At 40.3% G+C, this 19,839-nt stretch overlaps 2 protein-coding genes across 2 annotated transcripts; one reads left to right on the plus strand and one right to left on the minus strand.

Moving 5' to 3' along the window:
* Nucleotides 1-895: 895 nt before the first annotated feature.
* Nucleotides 896-9,247, minus strand: LOC131348346 (cytochrome P450 2D3-like). The gene is made up of 10 exons (XM_058383177.1): nt 8,922-9,247; nt 4,973-5,171; nt 4,728-4,890; nt 4,350-4,502; nt 3,132-3,292; nt 2,882-3,055; nt 2,420-2,555; nt 2,145-2,332; nt 1,296-1,437; nt 896-1,177 (listed from the first exon to the last, which is right to left on the minus strand). The coding sequence occupies exons 2-10, from the start codon at nt 5,132-5,134 to the stop codon at nt 981-983; spliced, it is 1,476 nt and encodes a 491-aa protein (XP_058239160.1). The 5' UTR covers nt 5,135-5,171; nt 8,922-9,247; the 3' UTR covers nt 896-980.
* Nucleotides 9,248-10,602: 1,355 nt separating this feature from the next.
* On the plus strand, nt 10,603-19,120 carry alg9 (ALG9 alpha-1,2-mannosyltransferase). Its single transcript, XM_058382492.1, has 15 exons — nt 10,603-10,784; nt 11,899-12,037; nt 12,121-12,255; nt 12,480-12,550; nt 12,635-12,723; nt 13,330-13,465; nt 13,771-13,858; nt 13,997-14,102; nt 15,416-15,538; nt 15,623-15,777; nt 15,868-15,997; nt 16,136-16,283; nt 16,358-16,487; nt 17,111-17,241; nt 18,071-19,120. Exons 1-15 carry the CDS (start codon nt 10,639-10,641, stop codon nt 18,192-18,194), a joined length of 1,851 nt encoding a protein of 616 aa, XP_058238475.1. The 5' UTR covers nt 10,603-10,638; the 3' UTR covers nt 18,195-19,120.
* The last annotated feature ends 719 nt before the right edge of the window (nt 19,121-19,839 follow it).

The following is a 19,839-nucleotide window of genomic DNA, read 5'->3' on the forward strand; positions in this document are numbered from 1 at the left end:
AAAACATGTAAAACGTCATTGGACAGAAAAAGGCAAGACTTATTTAGATCCGGTTTCAGGCCTACAAGTCAGCATCGTAAGATCACCCTTTAATGCCTTTTAAGGCCAAAGCTGAGAATATGCAATATGAAGGAAAGCAGCATAACTGGGCCATGCAAACCCGACAGGATGAGGCACAAGCAGATACAGAACAAATTTACACAGTAATTACACAACAGTTCATGCAAGTTCATACAGCTCCACAAACACACACACCTTATCAGTGTCATCCAGATAATAGTCAGGAAAGTGTCCTTGTACTCTTCTTGTGTAGTTATTTATAATTTCTGCCGCCCTTTGCTCCAATATCTCACATCATTACCTGGACTGCAGGAAAAATAGAACGAAATATGTTGCAAGGTTGCATTAAAAAATATTGCACAAACATACTGTATATGATAGAGATGATATGATATGATCTCTCATGATTCTCCAAGGTGATCTATGAGATTTCTGTGAAGGGTCCTCATAGTCATAATGAGTGCTCATGAAAACCAGGTAGATGATATTTGATGGAACAGAGTGGAAGGATTTGTGGTGCTATTTATTAAGAAAGTGTGTTCAGAGATTTTTCACAGTGTTAGATTAGATTTATGGTTAAACAAACTGGATTATTTTGGATTTGGATATTTTCTGTAACTGAGCACCACCAGTGGTTGTATGAATAATGTGCATTTGAAGAAACCTGTCTTATTATTTCTCCTTCCCAGTGATAAAGGATTTCTCAGCCACAGATGGCTTTATCGTCATCAGGATTCACACTGGTGATGATTGAACTTTTGAGAGAGAAAAGAAGAGCAGGTCTCTAATGTATGAAGAGATTTAAGTCAAGGAGCCAGAAAAGAGAAAACACAGCCAAGGGTTGCTTTTTTATTGCTGTTTAAAAGAAAACCGTACAGTAAATTTCATACTGTCATCAGACTAATGATATATGACTAATTCTATATTTCTTTAGCTGCCTGTCTCAGCTTGATCAACATCTTGTAGGGTTTGGGGGTAATTGTGATTCCATATACAGGAGTGAAGTCTGGTGCTCCTTCATCCTCAGGCCAAATGAACTGAAAACGACGCAACAGGGTGACCAAGATTAGGAAGAGTTCCATACGAGCCAGACCTTCACCAAGACATATGCGAGGACCTTCACAAACACACACATCCATAATAAAAGTCACATTTGTTGAAACTTGGTGTAGGTAGTATTATGTTATTTATGTATGATAATGAATTGTCAAAAGCTGAATGGTAAAAACACTCACCAGCAGAAAAGGGCAGAAAGGCATCAGGCTTCTCAAACTGCCCCTGTTCATTTAGGAAGTTTAATGGGTTAAATTCATGAGGGAACTTCCACTGGCCTTCTTCACTCAGCGCCGAGGCGAGGTTGGGGATGACGAGAGTGCCCTAGAATGAGGATCATCCATAAGCAACACAGTAAAAATACACAGATCAGGTATAGCATTAAGACCACTAACATGTAAAGTGAATAAGACTGATGATCTCCTCATCATGGCACCTGTTAGTGGGTGGGATATATTAGGCAGCAAGTTAACATTTTGTCTTCAAAGTTAGTGCGTTAGAAGCAGGAAAAATGGGCAAGTAAGGATTTGAGCGAGTTTGACGAAGGGCCAGATTGTGATGTCTAGACCACTGGATCAGAACATCTCCAAAACTGCAGCTCTTGTGGGGTGTTCCCGGTCTGCAGTGGTCAGTATCTATCAAAAGTGGTCCAAGGAAGGAACAGTGGTGAATCAGCGACAGGGTCATGGGCATTGATGTATGTGGGGAGCGAAGGCTGGCCCGTGTGATCCGATCCAACAGAAGAGCTACTGTTGCTCAGTTTGCTGAAGAAGTTAATGCTGGTTCTGATAGAAAGGTGTCAGAATATACAGTGCATCACAGTTTGTTGCGTATGGAGCTGCATAGCTGCAGACCAGTCAGGGTACCCATGCTGACCCCTGTGCATTGCCGAAAGCGCCACCAATGGGCACGTGAGCATCAGGGCTATTTTGGCAGCAAAAGGGGGACCAACATAATATTAGGCAGGTGGTCATAATGTTATACCTGAACGGTGTAGGTGTGAATGCATGGAAACGAAATTAAATCTATACCTTTGGGATGCTGTAGCCCATCAATTCAGTATCTCTTGTGGTACAATGGAACGCGCTGAGAGGGACAGTTTTGGCGATGCGCTGAGACTCGTGAATCACTGCCTGGGTGTATGGCATGTCGTGTCTGTCTTCAAAAGATACGTGATCTTTTCCAGTTAGAACCTCATCAATCTCCTGCTGGCATTTCTCTAGAAGCAAAACCAAATGTCACCACAAACACCTTTCTCTTATAATCTTTCCAGAATGTTTCAAGCCAGAAGTGCAGTGGTTCAGACCTTGAACATCTGGATGAGTGGTGAGGTATAGGAAAGCTGTAAGCAGAGTGTTGGATGTGGTATCAGTCCCAGCAAAGTGCAGATCTAGCAAATGCATCACGAGCTGTATCTCACTAAAAGGGGAGCCATCAACTCCCTGTTGAAAACATTACATATTTATGGAGAGAATGATCTGGAGTGCCAACACTCTCAGTAAGTTTTACCTTTAATCTTTAATTTGCCTTCTATATTTTCCCAAATGATATATATCCCACTTGATTTGCTTAACATAAGCTCATGTCCATAGGTGGTTCATGTCAGTGGTGTGAGATCTAAGTGAGGCTATAACCTCCTTCCTAATCTCTATCCCAGTGGTAGCACCTACCAAATAAACAAATGCTGACAAAGTGGAAACAGTATTTACGTAACAGTTCATGTCAGTTCATGCCAGTCCAACCAAAAATGTCACACACACAAACACACCTTATCGATCTCGTCCAAATAGCAGTCAACAAAATCTCGTGGCTGTCCGGGTACTCTTGTCGTTTTGTGCTTGTTTATCATATCTGCTGCCTTTTGCTTTAATATCTTCATAATTGTAAAAGCTCTCTTAAATGGAAGGGGTAGATATCTTACCACAGGAAGTGTATCATAAATCTGTAGGGAAAATAAAAAATATGTTTCATATGGTACAAACTTTCCATATATGATAGAGATGATGATGATGTTTTACCATTCCCCAAGGTCCATTGCCAATCTTTGAGATTTCTGTGAACAGCCGGACATACTCTTTAAGGGTTTTATCCTCACAGTCATAACGAGTGCTTATCAAAAACAGGTAGATGATATTTGATGCTGCATCATGGAACAGAGTCTGAGGATTCATGGTGCTGCCTGTTCAAAGAAAGTGACATTACTCAACAAACAACATATTCTTATTATTCTTAATTTCACATTTTACTGATATTTGTTCAGGCACAGCTAATTTTAGTTGCCAAAAACTGGCAGATCTTCTATCATACACTACTCACAAAAAGTTAAGGATATTCGGCTTTCAGGTGAAATTTCAGGATGCACCTAAAATGCACTATAACCTTTAAAGGTGAACTTAATTTGACCTTCTCTACACTTTTGAATACACATGTCCAACTGTTCAGGGTTTCAGTACTTTTTGCATAACTTGCTGTTCTCTAACAAGGTGCTTAACGGCAAAATTCACAACTGGAGTTTGATCCATGAATCGACCAATAAATTTTCTGGTTCAATTAGAATTGGTATTTAAACAGTCCTCTTCATCATGCTGTTCACATTTTGACATCATGAGACCAAGGTGACACCTAACAACAGTACCTCGCCTCCAGACCTGAATCCCATAGAAAACCTATGGGACCAGCTGAGTCGCCATGTAGTGATTGGTAATGACCTGAGGGCCGCCCTTCAAGAAGAGTGGAATGCCATGCCTCAGCAGACAATAAGTTGACTCGTGAACAGCAAGAGACGTCGTTGTCAAGCTGTAATTGATGGTCAAGGGCACATGAAAAATTATTGAGACATTGACATTTTTTGTTGTGGTATACCCACCACTGTTGTTGGCTTTTTTTTTTTTTCTTTTCAATAAATTGTTTAAGATGAGGAAATCACCATTGCATGCTTCTACTTAAATGCCCTACTTTCAAGATATAATATCACTGTATCGTGAACTTTTTACATTTTCCATAAATTTCACCCAAAAGCCAAATATCCTTAACTTTTTGTGAGTAGTATATGTGTGGTACACTGGGAAAACCTGTCACATGGAGCATCAACCAAAAAACAATCATTATATTGACCATCATTACTTCCACCTTACCTTAGCTTTCTTTCCTGGCAAGCCATAGTCAAGGGAAGAAATCAAGTCACGCAAAATAAATCAACTGAAAATTCAAAAATACTGACCATAATGAAAACTAACCAATACTTTTTTCCAATCGTGCAACCATGTGCTCAATTTCACCCAGAATCCTGGCCTCCATAGACTGTTTGCCCATGCCGAAGTTCCTCAGAGTCATGAGGGTAAAGCGCCGAAGTTCCTTCCATTCAGGACCATAATCAGCCATAACAATACCTGTTATATATATTTACTTAATTAGTTGTACTTTCATTAACTCACATAATGTCTATAACCAAAAAATGGACAAAGTATCTTCCTTTTATATCAGCATATATCTGTGATATGAATTACAGCTGCCATGACTATCAGAGCTGCGGTGAATTTAGTAGCACTGTCATGCAAAGTATTTAGTCAAAGTATAATGACCAGTGGGGCTGTAATTATTTAAATAGACGTCACCTTTCTTTTCCGTGAAATGGCTGACCAGCAGGTTTTCTGGACGTCCAGAAAAGTCAGAAGATTTGGTCACCAGACCTTCTTTTATTGCCTTTAAGCCAGTAAGGACAATGGCTGGCCTCGTCCCGATATACAGGCTGTAAACGTTCCCATAGCGCTCAGCAAACTAAAGAGTGAAGCAGTCACAAATTTATATCTAGAATAGAACACAAGTATGTATTCTGAGACAAGACAACATGGCACAATACCCTCTCAAAATCTTTCAGAGGATTTTTGATGTTCAGCTGAAACAGGTTCCCGAATATAGGGATAGGTTCTGGTCCAGGAGGGAAGTTCCTAGACCTCTGGATCCTGATGAAGAGGAAGAAAAGGCAGACGCAAAACACAGCCAAAATCCAGGAGCCCAGCATGACTGACCGTCACTCTGCTTCTGTTTGCTCTTTCCTGCTGGTGGACAATTGTGTAATCATTACACTGATTAAAGTCATTTTATAACCCAGGGTTTGCAAAACCACCAGGGCAGCTTGCCAAGGCTTATAGTTCCAGTTCTGTCCCCTCATCTTCGTGGAAGTGTGTTATTTGAGGGATAACAATGACTATATGCCCAAAAGTTTGTGAACCCTGGCTAACACACCGATATGTGGTTCTTCCCAAAAGGGTTCCCCTATGCACAAAGAAAGGTCCATAAAGAGTGGAAGACCTCCAGTGGCCTGTAAAAGTATCTAAAGCAGGGGATATCCAAAGCCTGGGTCAGCAACAGAGAAGCCCTTTCCTTTGAGCTCAAAATGAAGAACTGCTAGGAGAGATTGGTTAGCAGACCTTTGAGTAAAATAGCAGTAAAGATGACCAGAGAATGGGTTCCAGACCACTGAGGTTGAGTGTTTTAAATTCTACTCTTTTCCTGGTTCCAGGCAAAAACCTAGCCACTGCGTTCTGGAGGAGTTGTTGTCGGGAAAAAACTGATTGTGAGACTCCCATATTGAGAGACTTACTGTAGTGTTAAAAGGAATACAAGAATAATTTGCAAATTCCATGTAGCTAAAAGAAAGGTTTTCTGTTTAGCAACCGACTGTACTATTACAGAGAGGGAGCCTAGGTTGCTCTCCAAACAGCCGATGGAGTCATTGAGGACAATGGAAGGCCATACAGTGAAACCTTGACTTACGAATGAATCAACTTACGAGTTTTCCGAGATACGACCCATCGCTTGGACGATTTTTTGCTTTAAGATGCGAGTTATCAGTGAGCTTACGACACCCGCCACTTGGTAGCCCAGCGAGTGTTCAGTTCACGTACAATTAATTGTAGCATTAAGTGTGTAGCAAGTATGTTAAGTTAAGCGATAGAGCACAAAATGAAAAACTCCGCCAATCTCCTCCACCTCCGCCAGCATCTTCGTTTGATCTTCAAAGTAAATACACTTAATAAAACCAGTTTATTTCTTTACATTCATTTTTATTATGTATTATTATTTTTTTATACATTATTTCTTATGCATAAAGTACATTTTTCTTATTTAAAAACACGTAACAAAAAAAATTGGTGTGGTTTTTGGGGGGCTGGAATGGATTAATAGCATTTCAATTCAATTTAATGGAGAAATTTAATTGGATATACGAGCAAATTGAGTTACGAGCTTGGTCACAGAACCAATTAAACTCGTAAGTCAAGGTATTACTGTATTGAGATTCGGAATAATGGAACCTAAAGGTACAACAAATCACTGAGGAGCGGAACCCTGGACTCAAACCCTATGCTACAGGAGATCGAGAAGAAATTCATGATCAGTAGTGTTCTAATATCAAGATGAACCAAAACAACACTATGCCCTGTATCATCTGTTAAAAGAATTAGCATGTTTGCATATTTTTTACTTCGGTTAATGGTTACCCTCAATCAGTGGCAGGCCATGCATTTCACACCTAGGCCTTCACGGGTGTCCTTCCTGAATTAATCCACCTCTATAGCATCATTATGAGGCCATGGCAATATATACAAATCAACCATTAAATAACAAAGTAAAAAAGAAATTAGGCTACAGTATTTCACACCTCACAAGCAGTGTTGGGTAGGTTACTTTGGAAATGTAATCGGTTACAGATTACAAGTTACTCTGTTTAAAAATGTAATAGGTAGTGTAACTTTTATAACTTTGTAAATTTATAAAAGTAAAGTAACTGATTACATTTGAATACTTTTTGATTACTTTTAAGTTTCTAATGGATATTTTCAATGAAATCATTTCCAAACCTTTATACCAGGGAGGGTTAACCTTACAGTAGAACTCAACTCTGTTTACTGTTAGAATTTTAAATCTTTCATCACTTGAATTAAGATTATATTAATTTAATTTTAAGCCCAGCCACAAAACCAGACTTCAGAACAAAAATTGTTTAATACTGTTTTAGGAATCAAATCTTTGCATAGCTATGACAGGACACACTGGCAAGTAACAATGCCTTGAAAAAAGAAACATAATCTGAAAAGAGTCATCATAATGTATGCTACAGTGCTAAAATAACCAAGTTATATTAGATCTGACATTTCCAACACATTTTCAAGGAGGAAAAGCGTGAGCTATATATTTTCTGTCAAAGGGTTCATAAATAGAAGTGTGCCTGGTAAAGGTAGCTAGCAGCAGGGACGATTTTAGGATTGAGGGTATAATAGTAAAAATAATAAAATAAAATAAAATAAAATAAAATAAAATAAAATAAAATAAAATAAAATAAAATAAAATAAAATAAAATAAAATAAAATAAAATAAAATAAAATAAAATAAAATAAAATAAAATAAAATAAAATAAAGGTTTGACTAACTGGGTAGGATGGGAAACTTGCGGCATTCCACTGTATTGCATAGATGTGTATAACATTTGAGTACTGAACAAGCCAAATACGAGTCTTCCTGATCTCACACACACACTTGTCCTCTGATCCTCGCTTTACAGAAATTTAAAGGGGACTGAGGAGATCACTTATTCGTATACAGTTTATGGAGAATCGCAGAATTTTAGGGGGGCTTTAAAATGGCCTAGCGACACCCATGGCTAGCAGACTAGCTAATTTGTTCTGAATGTTATGAATACAGGTCTTGAGGACACTATGGGCTCGATGAATGCGCAGGCACGTTTCAGTGGGTTTTTTTTCGACAGAGCAGCTTCAGTAAATCAACTGACCACTCCGTCACTTTTTATTATACAGAAACGAGTAATATATCATTCGAAACTAAAGGGTCTGTTTTTATTTCTGTACACTCACAATAATGACAAATTTTACATTTTAAATATATTATTAAACAAAGAAAGGCTAGGTTCCACACCTGCAGATACTTCCTCAGGTTCAACATTGAAGCCTTTGATACTGAAAGCATTTTAACAGCCGGCAAACAAATTTCCCACTGAACTGTTATATTTGCCCCTTATTGGATTTCAGGATGAAATTATTTTTAAATTTCCAGGACTGAAATGCATTTTTATCACTCGCCATGGTGGCAACACTCAGACAGTGTAGTAGCCTAAAGCTTTCCGAGGCAATGTGGATTAATGTAACTGACAGACGCGCCGCAAATTCAAACCAGAGAACCAATCAAAATCATCAGAATAGCACAAACTTTAACAAACTCTAACAACAAATTAATATTTATTCAACATATACTAGTTTTTTTTTAAAGGAAATATTCAGATGTAACTCTATTTGTAATCTTTAACATTTTCATAAGTAACTGTAATTTTAATTACACATTTTGCTAAGTAACTGTAACGAGTTACTGTTACATTTATTTTGTAATTAAGTTACGTAACGCTGTTACATGTAACTAGTTACTCCCCAACACTGCTCACAAGGAATAGTCAATTTTATTAAGGTTACTTTTCTCAAAAAAGACATTCTTCATGACGTATGCAGCAAACTGCGGAAGAATCTCCGGAAGACGCAGCATCCAAAATGAGACGCAGCGAATATAAAAACACTGTATAACAGTGCGTTGTGTCACAGGCTCTTGTAGCGAACATGAATAAAATTACATTACATATAGCAAAAAAAAAAAACCCAGATTAACACAATTCAGTCTCACAAGTTTCCTTTCACTGCAGAAAAAAAAACACAGCCCACCCCGGGGATGTGGAATGAAGGCAAACTGAAAACCCAGAAAAAAAAGAAAACCCAAAAGTATAAACGGTTCTTGAAAAAGCTTACCAACTATTTGAAGAATCAAAAGGATTTTCTTGAAAATGCATTTGTAAGGATGACCGCGACCAAATCGATTTCTTCTCCTCTGTCAGCCTCTAGGTGCGTTTACTTGTAATCCGATCGTAACAGGACTAGAAGCACAATCAGATTAAAGTAGGTGCGTTTACATAGACACTCTTTAATCAGATCGGACTGAATTCAATCAGATTGACGAATCCGATCACAGCGTTTACATGAACGCGATATAAAGTAATCAGATTGTTATGCGCGTTTACATAACACATGATTAGAATCGGATTAGATCTTTTGACATGCGCACAGTCCACGAAAACATCCGTACGTCATACATCATTCGTATCAACGTCCGTATGTCATTCGTCATTGCACATGCGCAGAACTTTCCAGGAACATATTCCATCCGATTAAGTGTTTACATGTCCTCTCGATCGGACTAAAAATGGTTTAAACCACCCCTTACCATCCGATTGAAATTTTAATCGGATGTGGCAAATTCCATCCGATTGACGTGTTTACATGACACTTTTTTAATCCGATTGTGCTTCTAGTCCTGTTACGATCGGATTACAAGTGTCCAATCGGATGGAATTTGCCACAGGAATATGTTCCTGGATAGGTTCCGATTCTAATCATGTGTCATGTAAACGCGCATCAACAATCTGATTACTTTATACCGCGTTCATGTAAACGCTGTGATCGGATTCGTCAATCCGATTGAATTCAGTCCGATCTGATTAAAAAGTGTCCATGTAAACGCACCTATTGTGAGTTAAAATATATATATTTTATTTAGTTTGTGCGGTTTACTGCCTCTGACCACTCCAATTATCCAATCAAAAGACGTGAAATTGCTGACGTAATCGTATGCCTGCTAGAAGGCCCCAGTGACGCCAACTCGAAATCTGATTGGTTAATGGAGGCAGTTTCATTGCCACTTATTTTAAGCTACAGTCGCCTGCACTATTGATTCTGAAGGCCTTAAGGCAGATTTCTTTCACCCTGGCAACACATGATGTCAGCCACTGGCTGAAATATGATTGGATAAATACTCTTATCATAAATATACACTACTGGATTCAGCACAACCAAGAGAAAAGCTATGAAATGTAGAGAATATTCTATTGGGAATAATTTAATACACATTCATGGAAAAATATTAGTGATTCAGATCACTGCTGCTTAGGCCAGCGGAGAAGGCCTTTCTGGCCCTGACGGTCCACCACTGAGTATAAGCAAACTTAAGAAAAATGTGTAAATAAATAATAACAATAGACGGAGTAAACCAACAAATAAACATACACATGAATAACTAAAAAAGGGGGGGTGTAGAAAAATAAACTAACTAAATATCAGGACAAAAAACAGTGTTCTATTGATTATGTCAGAATAACGCTACATATGTGAAAAATCTACTCAGGACGTCTTGTGACATCAGACATATAGTGACCAATCAGGTAGCGCTTCCCTCATGAAAATAATGAGCTCTCCACTGCCGTACTTAGGTATTAAACAGGAAGCGGTTGCTTCATGAATATTAATGAGACCCTCCTTTGCCTTCTTGCTTTTTTTTTTGGAAAATCGTAACCTGCCAATCAGACATAGGTTTCCTCATGTATATTAATAAGCCCTCCTTTACCGCCCTACGTTTGTGAAACGCGCGGTGTGATTTCTTACACGCCCCCATGATGACGCACCAGGAGAAAACATGGCGACGAAGGGACTCCGTCAGCGTAACAGACGGGGGAGCAAACAAGACGCCAGCACCGCGAGCAGTCCGGCTGTCAGCGAAAACCGGGCCGCAAAGGACGAGAAAGGCGTCGAGGACAGTAAAACCACCGAGTCGAGAAATGAGTGAGTGAACTTTAATCGCTTTTGTTCCGCTCGGTGACAGCTCAGCGCTAGCTTATTAATGCATCTATAAACGCGTTATGAGGCGCAGTAACGCAAGGACGCGTCAGATTGAGTTCGTCAAGCTGTCGATGTTTACCGAGTCTTTCCGAAGAACATAGTTGCGCTAGCTGACTGACCTCGAGTTCTTTTCATTCATTCATTCATTCATTCATTCATTCATTCATGCATTCATGCCCTCAGGCTGAACCGAGTGCACCTCACACACACCTCCTGCTGCTTTACACACTTCCTGTATCTCCAGCTGCATGTGTTTACTTTCTGTTTATGGTTTTATAATTAACATTAAATAAAATTATATGCAGAACGCTATTAATCTTTTACGCGCATGCGCGAATCTGCCAAGTTGCTCAGAAGCATGGCTACAATCAAAATACACACGCTTCCATACTAAATACTATATACTACTCGATTACACTCTCACCGTCCACTTTATTGGGAACATCTGTACATCCGCACCTTCATGCAGTTATCTAATCGGTCCTCAACAATCATGTGACCTCAACATACAGATGATGATGAGAGCTTGTGGTAATGTTCACATCAAACATCCGACTGAAGAAAAAGTGTGATCCCTGTGGCTCTGTGACACGTTTTCGATGAGTATAATCACTCGTTACAGCTGTGGTGAGCCGAAAAGCATCTCGGAAAGCATCAGAAACCCACACCGGGTTCCACAGAACAAGAAGCTGGGCCTATCGTGTGCACTAAACTGAGTGATGTTCTGCTGTTTCTTCTGCTCTTGTAGCTCATCCACCTCAGAGTTTGATGTGTTGTGGGTTCTGAGATGCTTTTCTGCTCACCACGGTTGTACAGAGTCATTATTTGAGTTGCTGTAGACTTCAACAGGTGTTTCAGCCTGCAGTGTGTTCTAGAGAGTGTTGTTTGCGACACGGTACTTGGATAACTAGAGGTGTATAGGAATTCCTATTCAAGTGACCACTGAGTGTTTGTAAATGGTACTCTTATACTCAATAGTATATACTGTGAAAGATCTCATTTTGTCGTATTAAACTCTATAAGATATTTATAATCTAATGCTAATGTCTTGTCTCAGGTCCTCCAGTAGTAAGGCAGGCCAGGTTTGGGCTCCCGAGGGGTCGACAGCTTTCAAGTGCCTGGTGTCTGCCCGCTTCTGCGCCGCTTTACTCAGCAACATCTCTGACTGTGACGAGACCTTCAATTACTGGGAGCCGGTGAGCTGAACGTTTTATTATTTAGTTCTCTCTTTTAGAAGACAGAAGACAGTGAACCTGAAATCTTCACTCTGTTTCTTCAGACTCATTACCTGCTGTATGGGAGAGGGATGCAGACGTGGGAATATTCCCCCGCGTATGCCATTCGCTCCTATGCCTACCTGTGGCTGCACGCCCTTCCTGCCTGCTTTCACGCCAAGATACTTCAAACCAACAAGGTAGAACTAGGAAAGGCTTCAGTTTGTCGCCTGATGAGCAACATCCTAAATCTTATCAGTCTTTTTCTATTTGTTTTTGGAGATGTTGTCTTGTTTTGTTTTTTTTAGACAAAAATTCTCCGCCCCTAAAATAGCAACTCTATAAAATCAATTCTGGGTCAGTTTTGGGTGAAAAAAGAGTATTTATTTCAATGGATTTTCACTGAAGTTTTTCGTCTTTTCAGGTCCTCGTGTTTTACTTCCTCCGCTGCGTCCTAGCATTCGCCTGCTGTGTGTGTGAACTCTACTTCTACAAGTAAGTGTGACCGTGACACCTCAGCTTTTCGCATCTGATTTGTTCTGTGAATACGGCTAAAAATAATTCTTGTCTGAATTGCAGGGCGGTTTGTAAGAAGTTTGGCCTGCACGTCGCCCGGCTCATGCTGGCCTTCCTGGTTTTAAGCGCTGGGATGTTCTGCTCTTCTGCAGGTAGGCATGTATGTGCATGTATGACTCGCTCGCATCCAATATAACCAAGTCTAAAATACAAACATACTGAGAATTTCACTAGCAAATGTCAGTCATTATCCGGCAACTGGGCAATGATGTAAATTCCACATATATTATTCACTAACCTTCCCATGAAATGAATATAAGAGCAATAAATGGTGTAGATCTTCAGCATTCAGTAAAAAACGAAACAAAAAAACACCATATCTAGATGTCTTCTGGCATCATATTGAGGCCACGTCGGTTTGTTTACCTTCTCAGTTGATTATAGTGTTTGTACCCTGAGCTGCTGTCAGTTCTTGTCCGTCAGTCCGTAGTCGGACTCCTTTCATGCCTAAAGCTACTCAAATTTGCGAAATTGCCAAGCACAGGATTCTTCTTTTAACCCTCTTGTTATCTGTTGGCTTGATTTTTGTGTTAATTTCTGAAATCCTGGAGATCAAACAAAAGTTTCAGCATTTCTATCCTGTCTGACCCTAAATTTGTCCTGGTGGTCTGTTGCACTTTCTTGCTGTACGTGGACGCATCCTACTGTGCGTACTTGAAAGCATTCACTCAAAAATCGGGTGCATTTTGTATCCACAGCTTTCCTGCCCAGCACCTTCTGCATGTACAGTACGGTGGTCGCGATGACTGGCTGGTTCCAAGGGCGACCGAGTCTGGCCATACTGGGCATAGCAGCTGGAGCCATTGTAGGCTGGCCCTTCAGCGCTCTGCTCGGGTGAGTACCAGAGTCTGTGTGCTGAACGACTAAATGGGCAAAACAATCAGATGTGTGGAACAGTTAGCTATTGTTTAGAGGATACAGTATCTCCGTCATGGATATGCTTGAAAAGCAGCTTTAAAGGAGATCTATCAGGTCTGTTTTTTGAATTTGAATACACAAGACAGAAAGACACCAGAATTGTGCACAAACATTATTCCGTATATTTTCTATACCTTTTATATTCAGAAAGAAAAGAATAATCAATAACAGTCCCATACTGGCATGAACTTTTGGTGTCATTTGTGTTTGTTTTGGTGCAGCTTTCCCATTGCCTTCGACCTCCTCTTAGTCAAGAAGAAATGGAAAAGTTTCATCACGTGGACACTCGTGGCCCTGGTGCTCTTTCTGGTAAAGACGCCATCACATTTTACTCCATTATTTCTGAGGTAGTGAGGTAGAAGTGCGGAAGGTTTCAAAATTGTACCATGACATGAGTCTGAAATGAGATCTTAAAGTAAATAAATGAAACGAAACCTATCATTATAGGTCCCAGTTGTGGTGGTGGACAGTTATTACTACGGCAAACTGGTGGTTGCACCGCTAAATATAGTACTCTACAACGTCTTCACTCCTCATGGGCCAGATCTTTATGGTAAGTGACCACAGACCACAAAGATGGTATCATTACGATGGTATACATCGATCAGGCATAACATTATGAGCAGTGAGAGGTGAAGTGAATAACACTGATGATCTCCTCATCATGGCACCTGTTAGTGGGTGGGATATATTAAGCAGCAAGTGAACATTTTGTCCTCAAAGTTGATGTGTTAGAAGCAGGAAAAATGGACAAGCGTAAGGATTTGAGTGAGTTTGACAAGGGCCAAATTTTGAACTTTGGCTAGACCACTGGATCAGGGCATCTCCAAACCTGCAGCTCTTGTGGGGTGTTCCCGGTCTGCAGTGGTCAGTATCCCATGGAGGCCCCACCTCGCAACTTACAGGACTTAAAGGATCTGCAGCTAAAATCTTGGTACCAGATACCACAGCACACCTTTAGGGATCTAGTGGAGTCCATGTCTCGATAAATCAGTGCTGTTTTGGCAGCAAAAGGGATCAACACAATATTAGGCAGGTGGTCCAAGACCAATAATCTCATTAAACATGTGTCCTATAAGGCAAATGACATGTAATCAGTTAACTAGTAATTAGTTTCTAACATGTATTACATTGACTAAACGTCATTAAGTTATAGCATGAGCGACTTGACGTCCCAGAGGCAGCAGCGTTCTGCTGAATTTCTTCCCCATGTATTGAGCATAATGTAGTGAACACGAAGCCAACTTTAAATCTACAATAACTGTCACGGAGGAGCTCATAAAACAAGCATAGCAGATGATGATGATGATGATGGTTTGTGAAGATGAGTTAAAGATGGAAGATGATTTTTTTTCCATTCTCGAGCCAGTTTACGATAATGGCAGCGATAAGGAAATGTTTCTATGGGTAAATGAATATGAACGGATCTGAAATAGTCTTGAGAGTTGAATTGGCTCACTTTTTTTGTGACCCTTTCACCTTCCCTGGTTTATTAACACTATCAAATAATATAGTCATCAAGTGTCACATAAAGGGGTATAAAATTCTAGTCATAAATTTGAATGCTGATGAAATACAAGGGCTTCTGAATTTCTTATTTTTTTATTTTTATTTTTTATTCAGGCTTTTAAAACCTTTTAGCATAGATTTAGATTTATTTTATGAGCGTAATAGCTTTTATAATTGAATAATATTAGGCTCATGAATAGAGTAATATTCTGCCAGTAGATTTGAGTTACTAAGCTTTTAATTCTTCATGTTTTTGTGGTTTGGATTAAACCAATTTAGTTTAAATAACCAGTTAAATAGGGATTGGATAGTAAGCATAAGATCTTTAATAATAGGTAAAGTTTTTCTTTCCTGCAGGTACTGAGCCTTGGCACTACTATTTTGTGAACGGGTTCCTCAACTTCAACATTGTCTTTGTGCTGGCGCTGTTCTCGCTTCCTCTCACCGCTCTCATGGAGGGTCTGCTACAGCGGTTCAATGGTGAGTAAAGTGTGTGTGTGTGGAGGAAAAGAAATCTGTGTGGTCCCGGGTTAACCGTTTCTTGAACACACTTGTTCCCTGCAGTGCAGAACCTCGGCCGTCCCTATTGGCTCACCCTGTCTCCCATGTACCTCTGGATGCTGATTTTCTTCACCCGTCCCCACAAGGAGGAGCGCTTTCTCTTTCCCATCTACCCCCTCATCTGCCTGTGTGGCGCTGTGGCTCTTTCCTCTCTCCAGGTTCAACTGACAAAGCAAATCCAACATGTACAAAACGATCGTATTCAAATGAGGAGGTTTTAATTGTGATGGTTATCTGTTTCTCTTCAGAAATGCTACCACTTCATGTTCCAGCGCTATCGTTTAGAGCACTACACCATCTCCTCCAACTGGCTGGCTCTCGCCTCCGTTATTCTCTTTGGTGTGCTCTCTCTCTCCCGATCGGTGGCTCTCTTCCGAGGTGATTCACAAATATTAGATTTCTTTTACAGCCCCGCCAATGTGCCACTGATGGGATACGAATATTAGTTTATTGTATATTGTACTATAGTCCTTTTTTTTTTTTCTTCTTAGCCTCATGGGTATGATATGCTTACAGGGTATCACGCTCCTCTGGATCTGTATCCAGAGTTCCACCGCATCGCCAAAGACCCGTCCATCCACACGGTACCTGAGGGCCGGCCGGTGAGCGTGTGTGTGGGGAAGGAGTGGCATCGCTTCCCCAGCAGCTTCCTCCTGCCCAATAAGTGAGTACAATAGCGATGTTGGAGTAACACGAAGCAGTCATAAACTTTGTCTTAGTTCCGTTTTTGTGCTCCAGCTGGCAGCTCCAGTACATCCAGTCAGAGTTCAGGGGTCAGCTGCCAAAGCCCTTCGCCCCAGGCCAGGATGCCACACATCTCATCCCGACGGATATGAATGACCAGAATCTGGAGGAGCTGTCTCGATACGTGAGTGAGCCCAGTTGCACTCATCAAATACAAGAAAAGGATAATATGTAATAGTGAATGGGTTAATAAATCAAAGTGCTCCATTTCCCCAACGTTGGCTTTATTAGTTTTGCACTTAATGAGCAAAAACCTAGGGGAAGCTTGTAACTTGGTACTGGATTAACAAGGATATTATCCAAACGTTGCCTGTCTCTGAGGCAAAATATGAGCTCTACAATGTTAAACTGGTAGCTATAAACATACTTTCATTAGCCTCCTGGCTTCAGTTCAAAATATGTCTAGCTGCAGCTTTGTTGAACAGCTACATTTGAGGTAAATGATGTAAATTTAATGATGCCGTGAACTGATGCCGTCTAAATCCATGGGGTGAAGTCAGGCTTAATCCAGCTCCTCCTACCTTGATGGAGTCTAAATCCAGAGGGTGGAGACATCTCAGTGTGATTCAGGCTAGAAGTGTGGGTTGTTCCATCATACAGTGTCTCATGAGGGTTAGACTTACACAAACAATTAGATCAGTTTCAGCTTCACCCCTGGACTGCAACAAAGACTAGGTCAAACTTTTTGTTTAGAGAAAGGCATTTTTATTCAAGTTGTCCACTCTGATTTTCACCTTTTTACTTCAGGTGGATGTGAAGCACTGCCACTATCTGGTGGACCTGGCCACAGACAACGAAACCCCACGAGAGCCATGCTATGCTGCTAACAAGGAGGAGTGGAGTATCGTCGCAGAAAAACCCTTCCTAGATGCTTCAAAGTAAGGAGAGAGTGAGTGAGAGAGTGAGTGAGAGAGAGAGAGAGAGTGAGAGAGAGAGAGAGAGAGTGAGAGAGTGAGAGAGTGAGAGAGTGAGAGTGAGAGAGTGAGAGAGTGAGAGAGTGAGAGTGAGAGAGTGAGAGTGAGAGAGTGAGAGAGTGAGAGAGTGAGAGTGTGAGAGAGTGTGAGAGAGTGAGAGAGAGTGAGAGAGAGTGAGAGAGAGTGAGAGAGAGTGAGAGAGAGTGAGAGAGAGGTGTTTTTAGTGAATGTCCACATTGATGTCTGAAGACTGACACTTGAGACTCCATCTATTAGTCTTAAATAAAAGTCTTTGTGATTTAGCTGTTATTATAGAAAAGTATAGGCACAGGCACATGAATATACATCTGCGTTATGTCATTACTGATAATGATTCAACATTCTCTGACCAATCAAATTTGAGGATTCAACTTTCATAGATTCAAATTGTAACTTGAGTTATTCTCTCATTCGGTCACTCTCCTCATCAGCCAGACATCTGGAGTGCAGCTCCGTCTGGAGTCTTTTGTACTAATCCTTGCACCACCGCCACATGCACTTTATCTCGTTAAAATACTGACACCGGTGTGTTAGATTAGGCTTGGAATTAAATCCTTCATAAGCCATTAATGCGCCATTTGATATCGACACCTACTGTGAATTCACTCGTCCTAAAGGGGGCGCCATAGTCTTGAATTTAAAAAAAAGAAGAAGAAGAAAAAATTAGAGGAACAAGTGTGGGTAAAATCTTGAAGAAAATCGAACAGATACAAATATTATCTACAGATTATAATATTCCTCTCTTCCTCTGCAGGTCATCCAGGTTCTACAGGGCGTTCTTCGTTCCCTTCCTGTCAGAGCAGTACACCAGTTATAGCAGATACGTCATCCTGAAACCACGGAGAGTGAAACACAGCAGGAGACGAACGCAGCCCTGACGCCTCATCTAGCTGTTGTTTTTTTTCCCCTCTCATTATTGCATTCCTTATTTGCTTCAGCCCTTTAGCAGTTTTTCTGCACCTCTGGTAAAACAAAACAAAACCCTCTGTTTCGTGTGTGTTTACGTGATATCGGCATGGAATCGTTAGCCGTTTTGCACTCTGATCATCTCATATCATTCCATACGACGTCCTTTTTCATGACGGATCCCTCCATTTTCCTTCTTTCCTTTCCAAAAACACACACCATCTGCTGTATCTCTCAGAGCAGAGGCTCCTTTGCTCAGCCGCCCCCCTTTAAGGATCTTTCCCATGTGCACGTCCGCGTAGTCTCGACCTGGTCTCGGACAATGAACTGAACTCGTCCCAGGTCTCGGGTAACCTCCGTAATCGGTGCAGAGTAAACATACACGGACTTGTGTGTCCTGTCTCTTATCCAGAAGAGGAACATACAACAGCCCTCAAACACCCCCCACCCCACCCTCCCTTCCCCCGGTCCTCTGATTGCTCTGATGTCAGTGTCAGTGATGTCATGTCTCGTCCTGGAAAAGAGTCATTACAGTGTTCAGTGTGTGATGGAATCAAATAAAGAACATCTTGTTGATGTGATGACCAGAGACTTTTATTGTAAAGAATATAGAAATATAACGTGCAACAGCTTTGTCCGTTCTTTCATACTATTTACCATCACAGGGTTCTGCTGGGAAATTATTATATCTAGAATAAAAACCAGTTAGCTCACTGGCTAACGTTAATTACGTTCACGCTAAATTAGTTTGGTGTAAAAATCTTTTTCATAAGATGGAAGAAAGCAAGTGAAGCCGCTCCTCAATTGTTGAGATTTTTGGAAGGATTCTCCAGTATTAGTGCTTTTGTAAAAGTCTCAGCTGGATCTCGAGAGGATTCCAAAGTGACTAGACACTGCATTTGAAAAGGAAAAAAGAGAGAAGATGGTGAGGGAACATGTGTTTTTAGCGGTTGTGATAAAAGCGATAACTGGAATTCAATTGTTTCAGGGACAATCTGCAACTTTATACTTTACACATTGCTATAACCGATGAGGTAAAAAAGTACAAGGTCATTATTTAATAATTAGGAATGTAAATAACTTGCTGTCAAAAAAGAATAATAAAACTTTCTGGGAATTCTGAGTGGGAACACTAACATTCTGGTTTAATCTAATTTGTATATGAACAGATGACTGGTTTTTATACATTGTGATGCAATAACATTTTCCTGTCATGTTACAACAGCTCAGATTTGACTTGTTTGTATCAATAAAAATTTCAACTCTGATCAGATGATAGGATTTGAGAATTAAATATTAAAATAATAATAATAATATACATGATGTTAAAGGTTCAGGTGTTATTCAGAAATCCAGGAGTAGGCGGCTGGTATGAGTTTGCATGTCGGAAAGATCGTATTTACAAGTTGCACGCCAACACAGAGTCGGAATTACGAGTGGGATTTTTTTTGAGCGCCGAGTTTCCCAGTTTGGGGGGTGAGGGCGTGTTAGTAAGGAAACATGGTGGATGCAGCGTTTGTAGTTGACGGTAAATTTGTTGAATTTTAATTTTTTATTAGCTCAACAAACTGATTTCTGTTATTATGTGTTCGGTTTCTGCTGCAAGATGTTGAATTA

Source organism: Hemibagrus wyckioides, linkage group LG28 (genome assembly GCF_019097595.1).
Source record: "Hemibagrus wyckioides isolate EC202008001 linkage group LG28, SWU_Hwy_1.0, whole genome shotgun sequence".
In the NCBI taxonomy this organism is placed as follows: Eukaryota; Metazoa; Chordata; class Actinopteri; order Siluriformes; family Bagridae; genus Hemibagrus; species Hemibagrus wyckioides.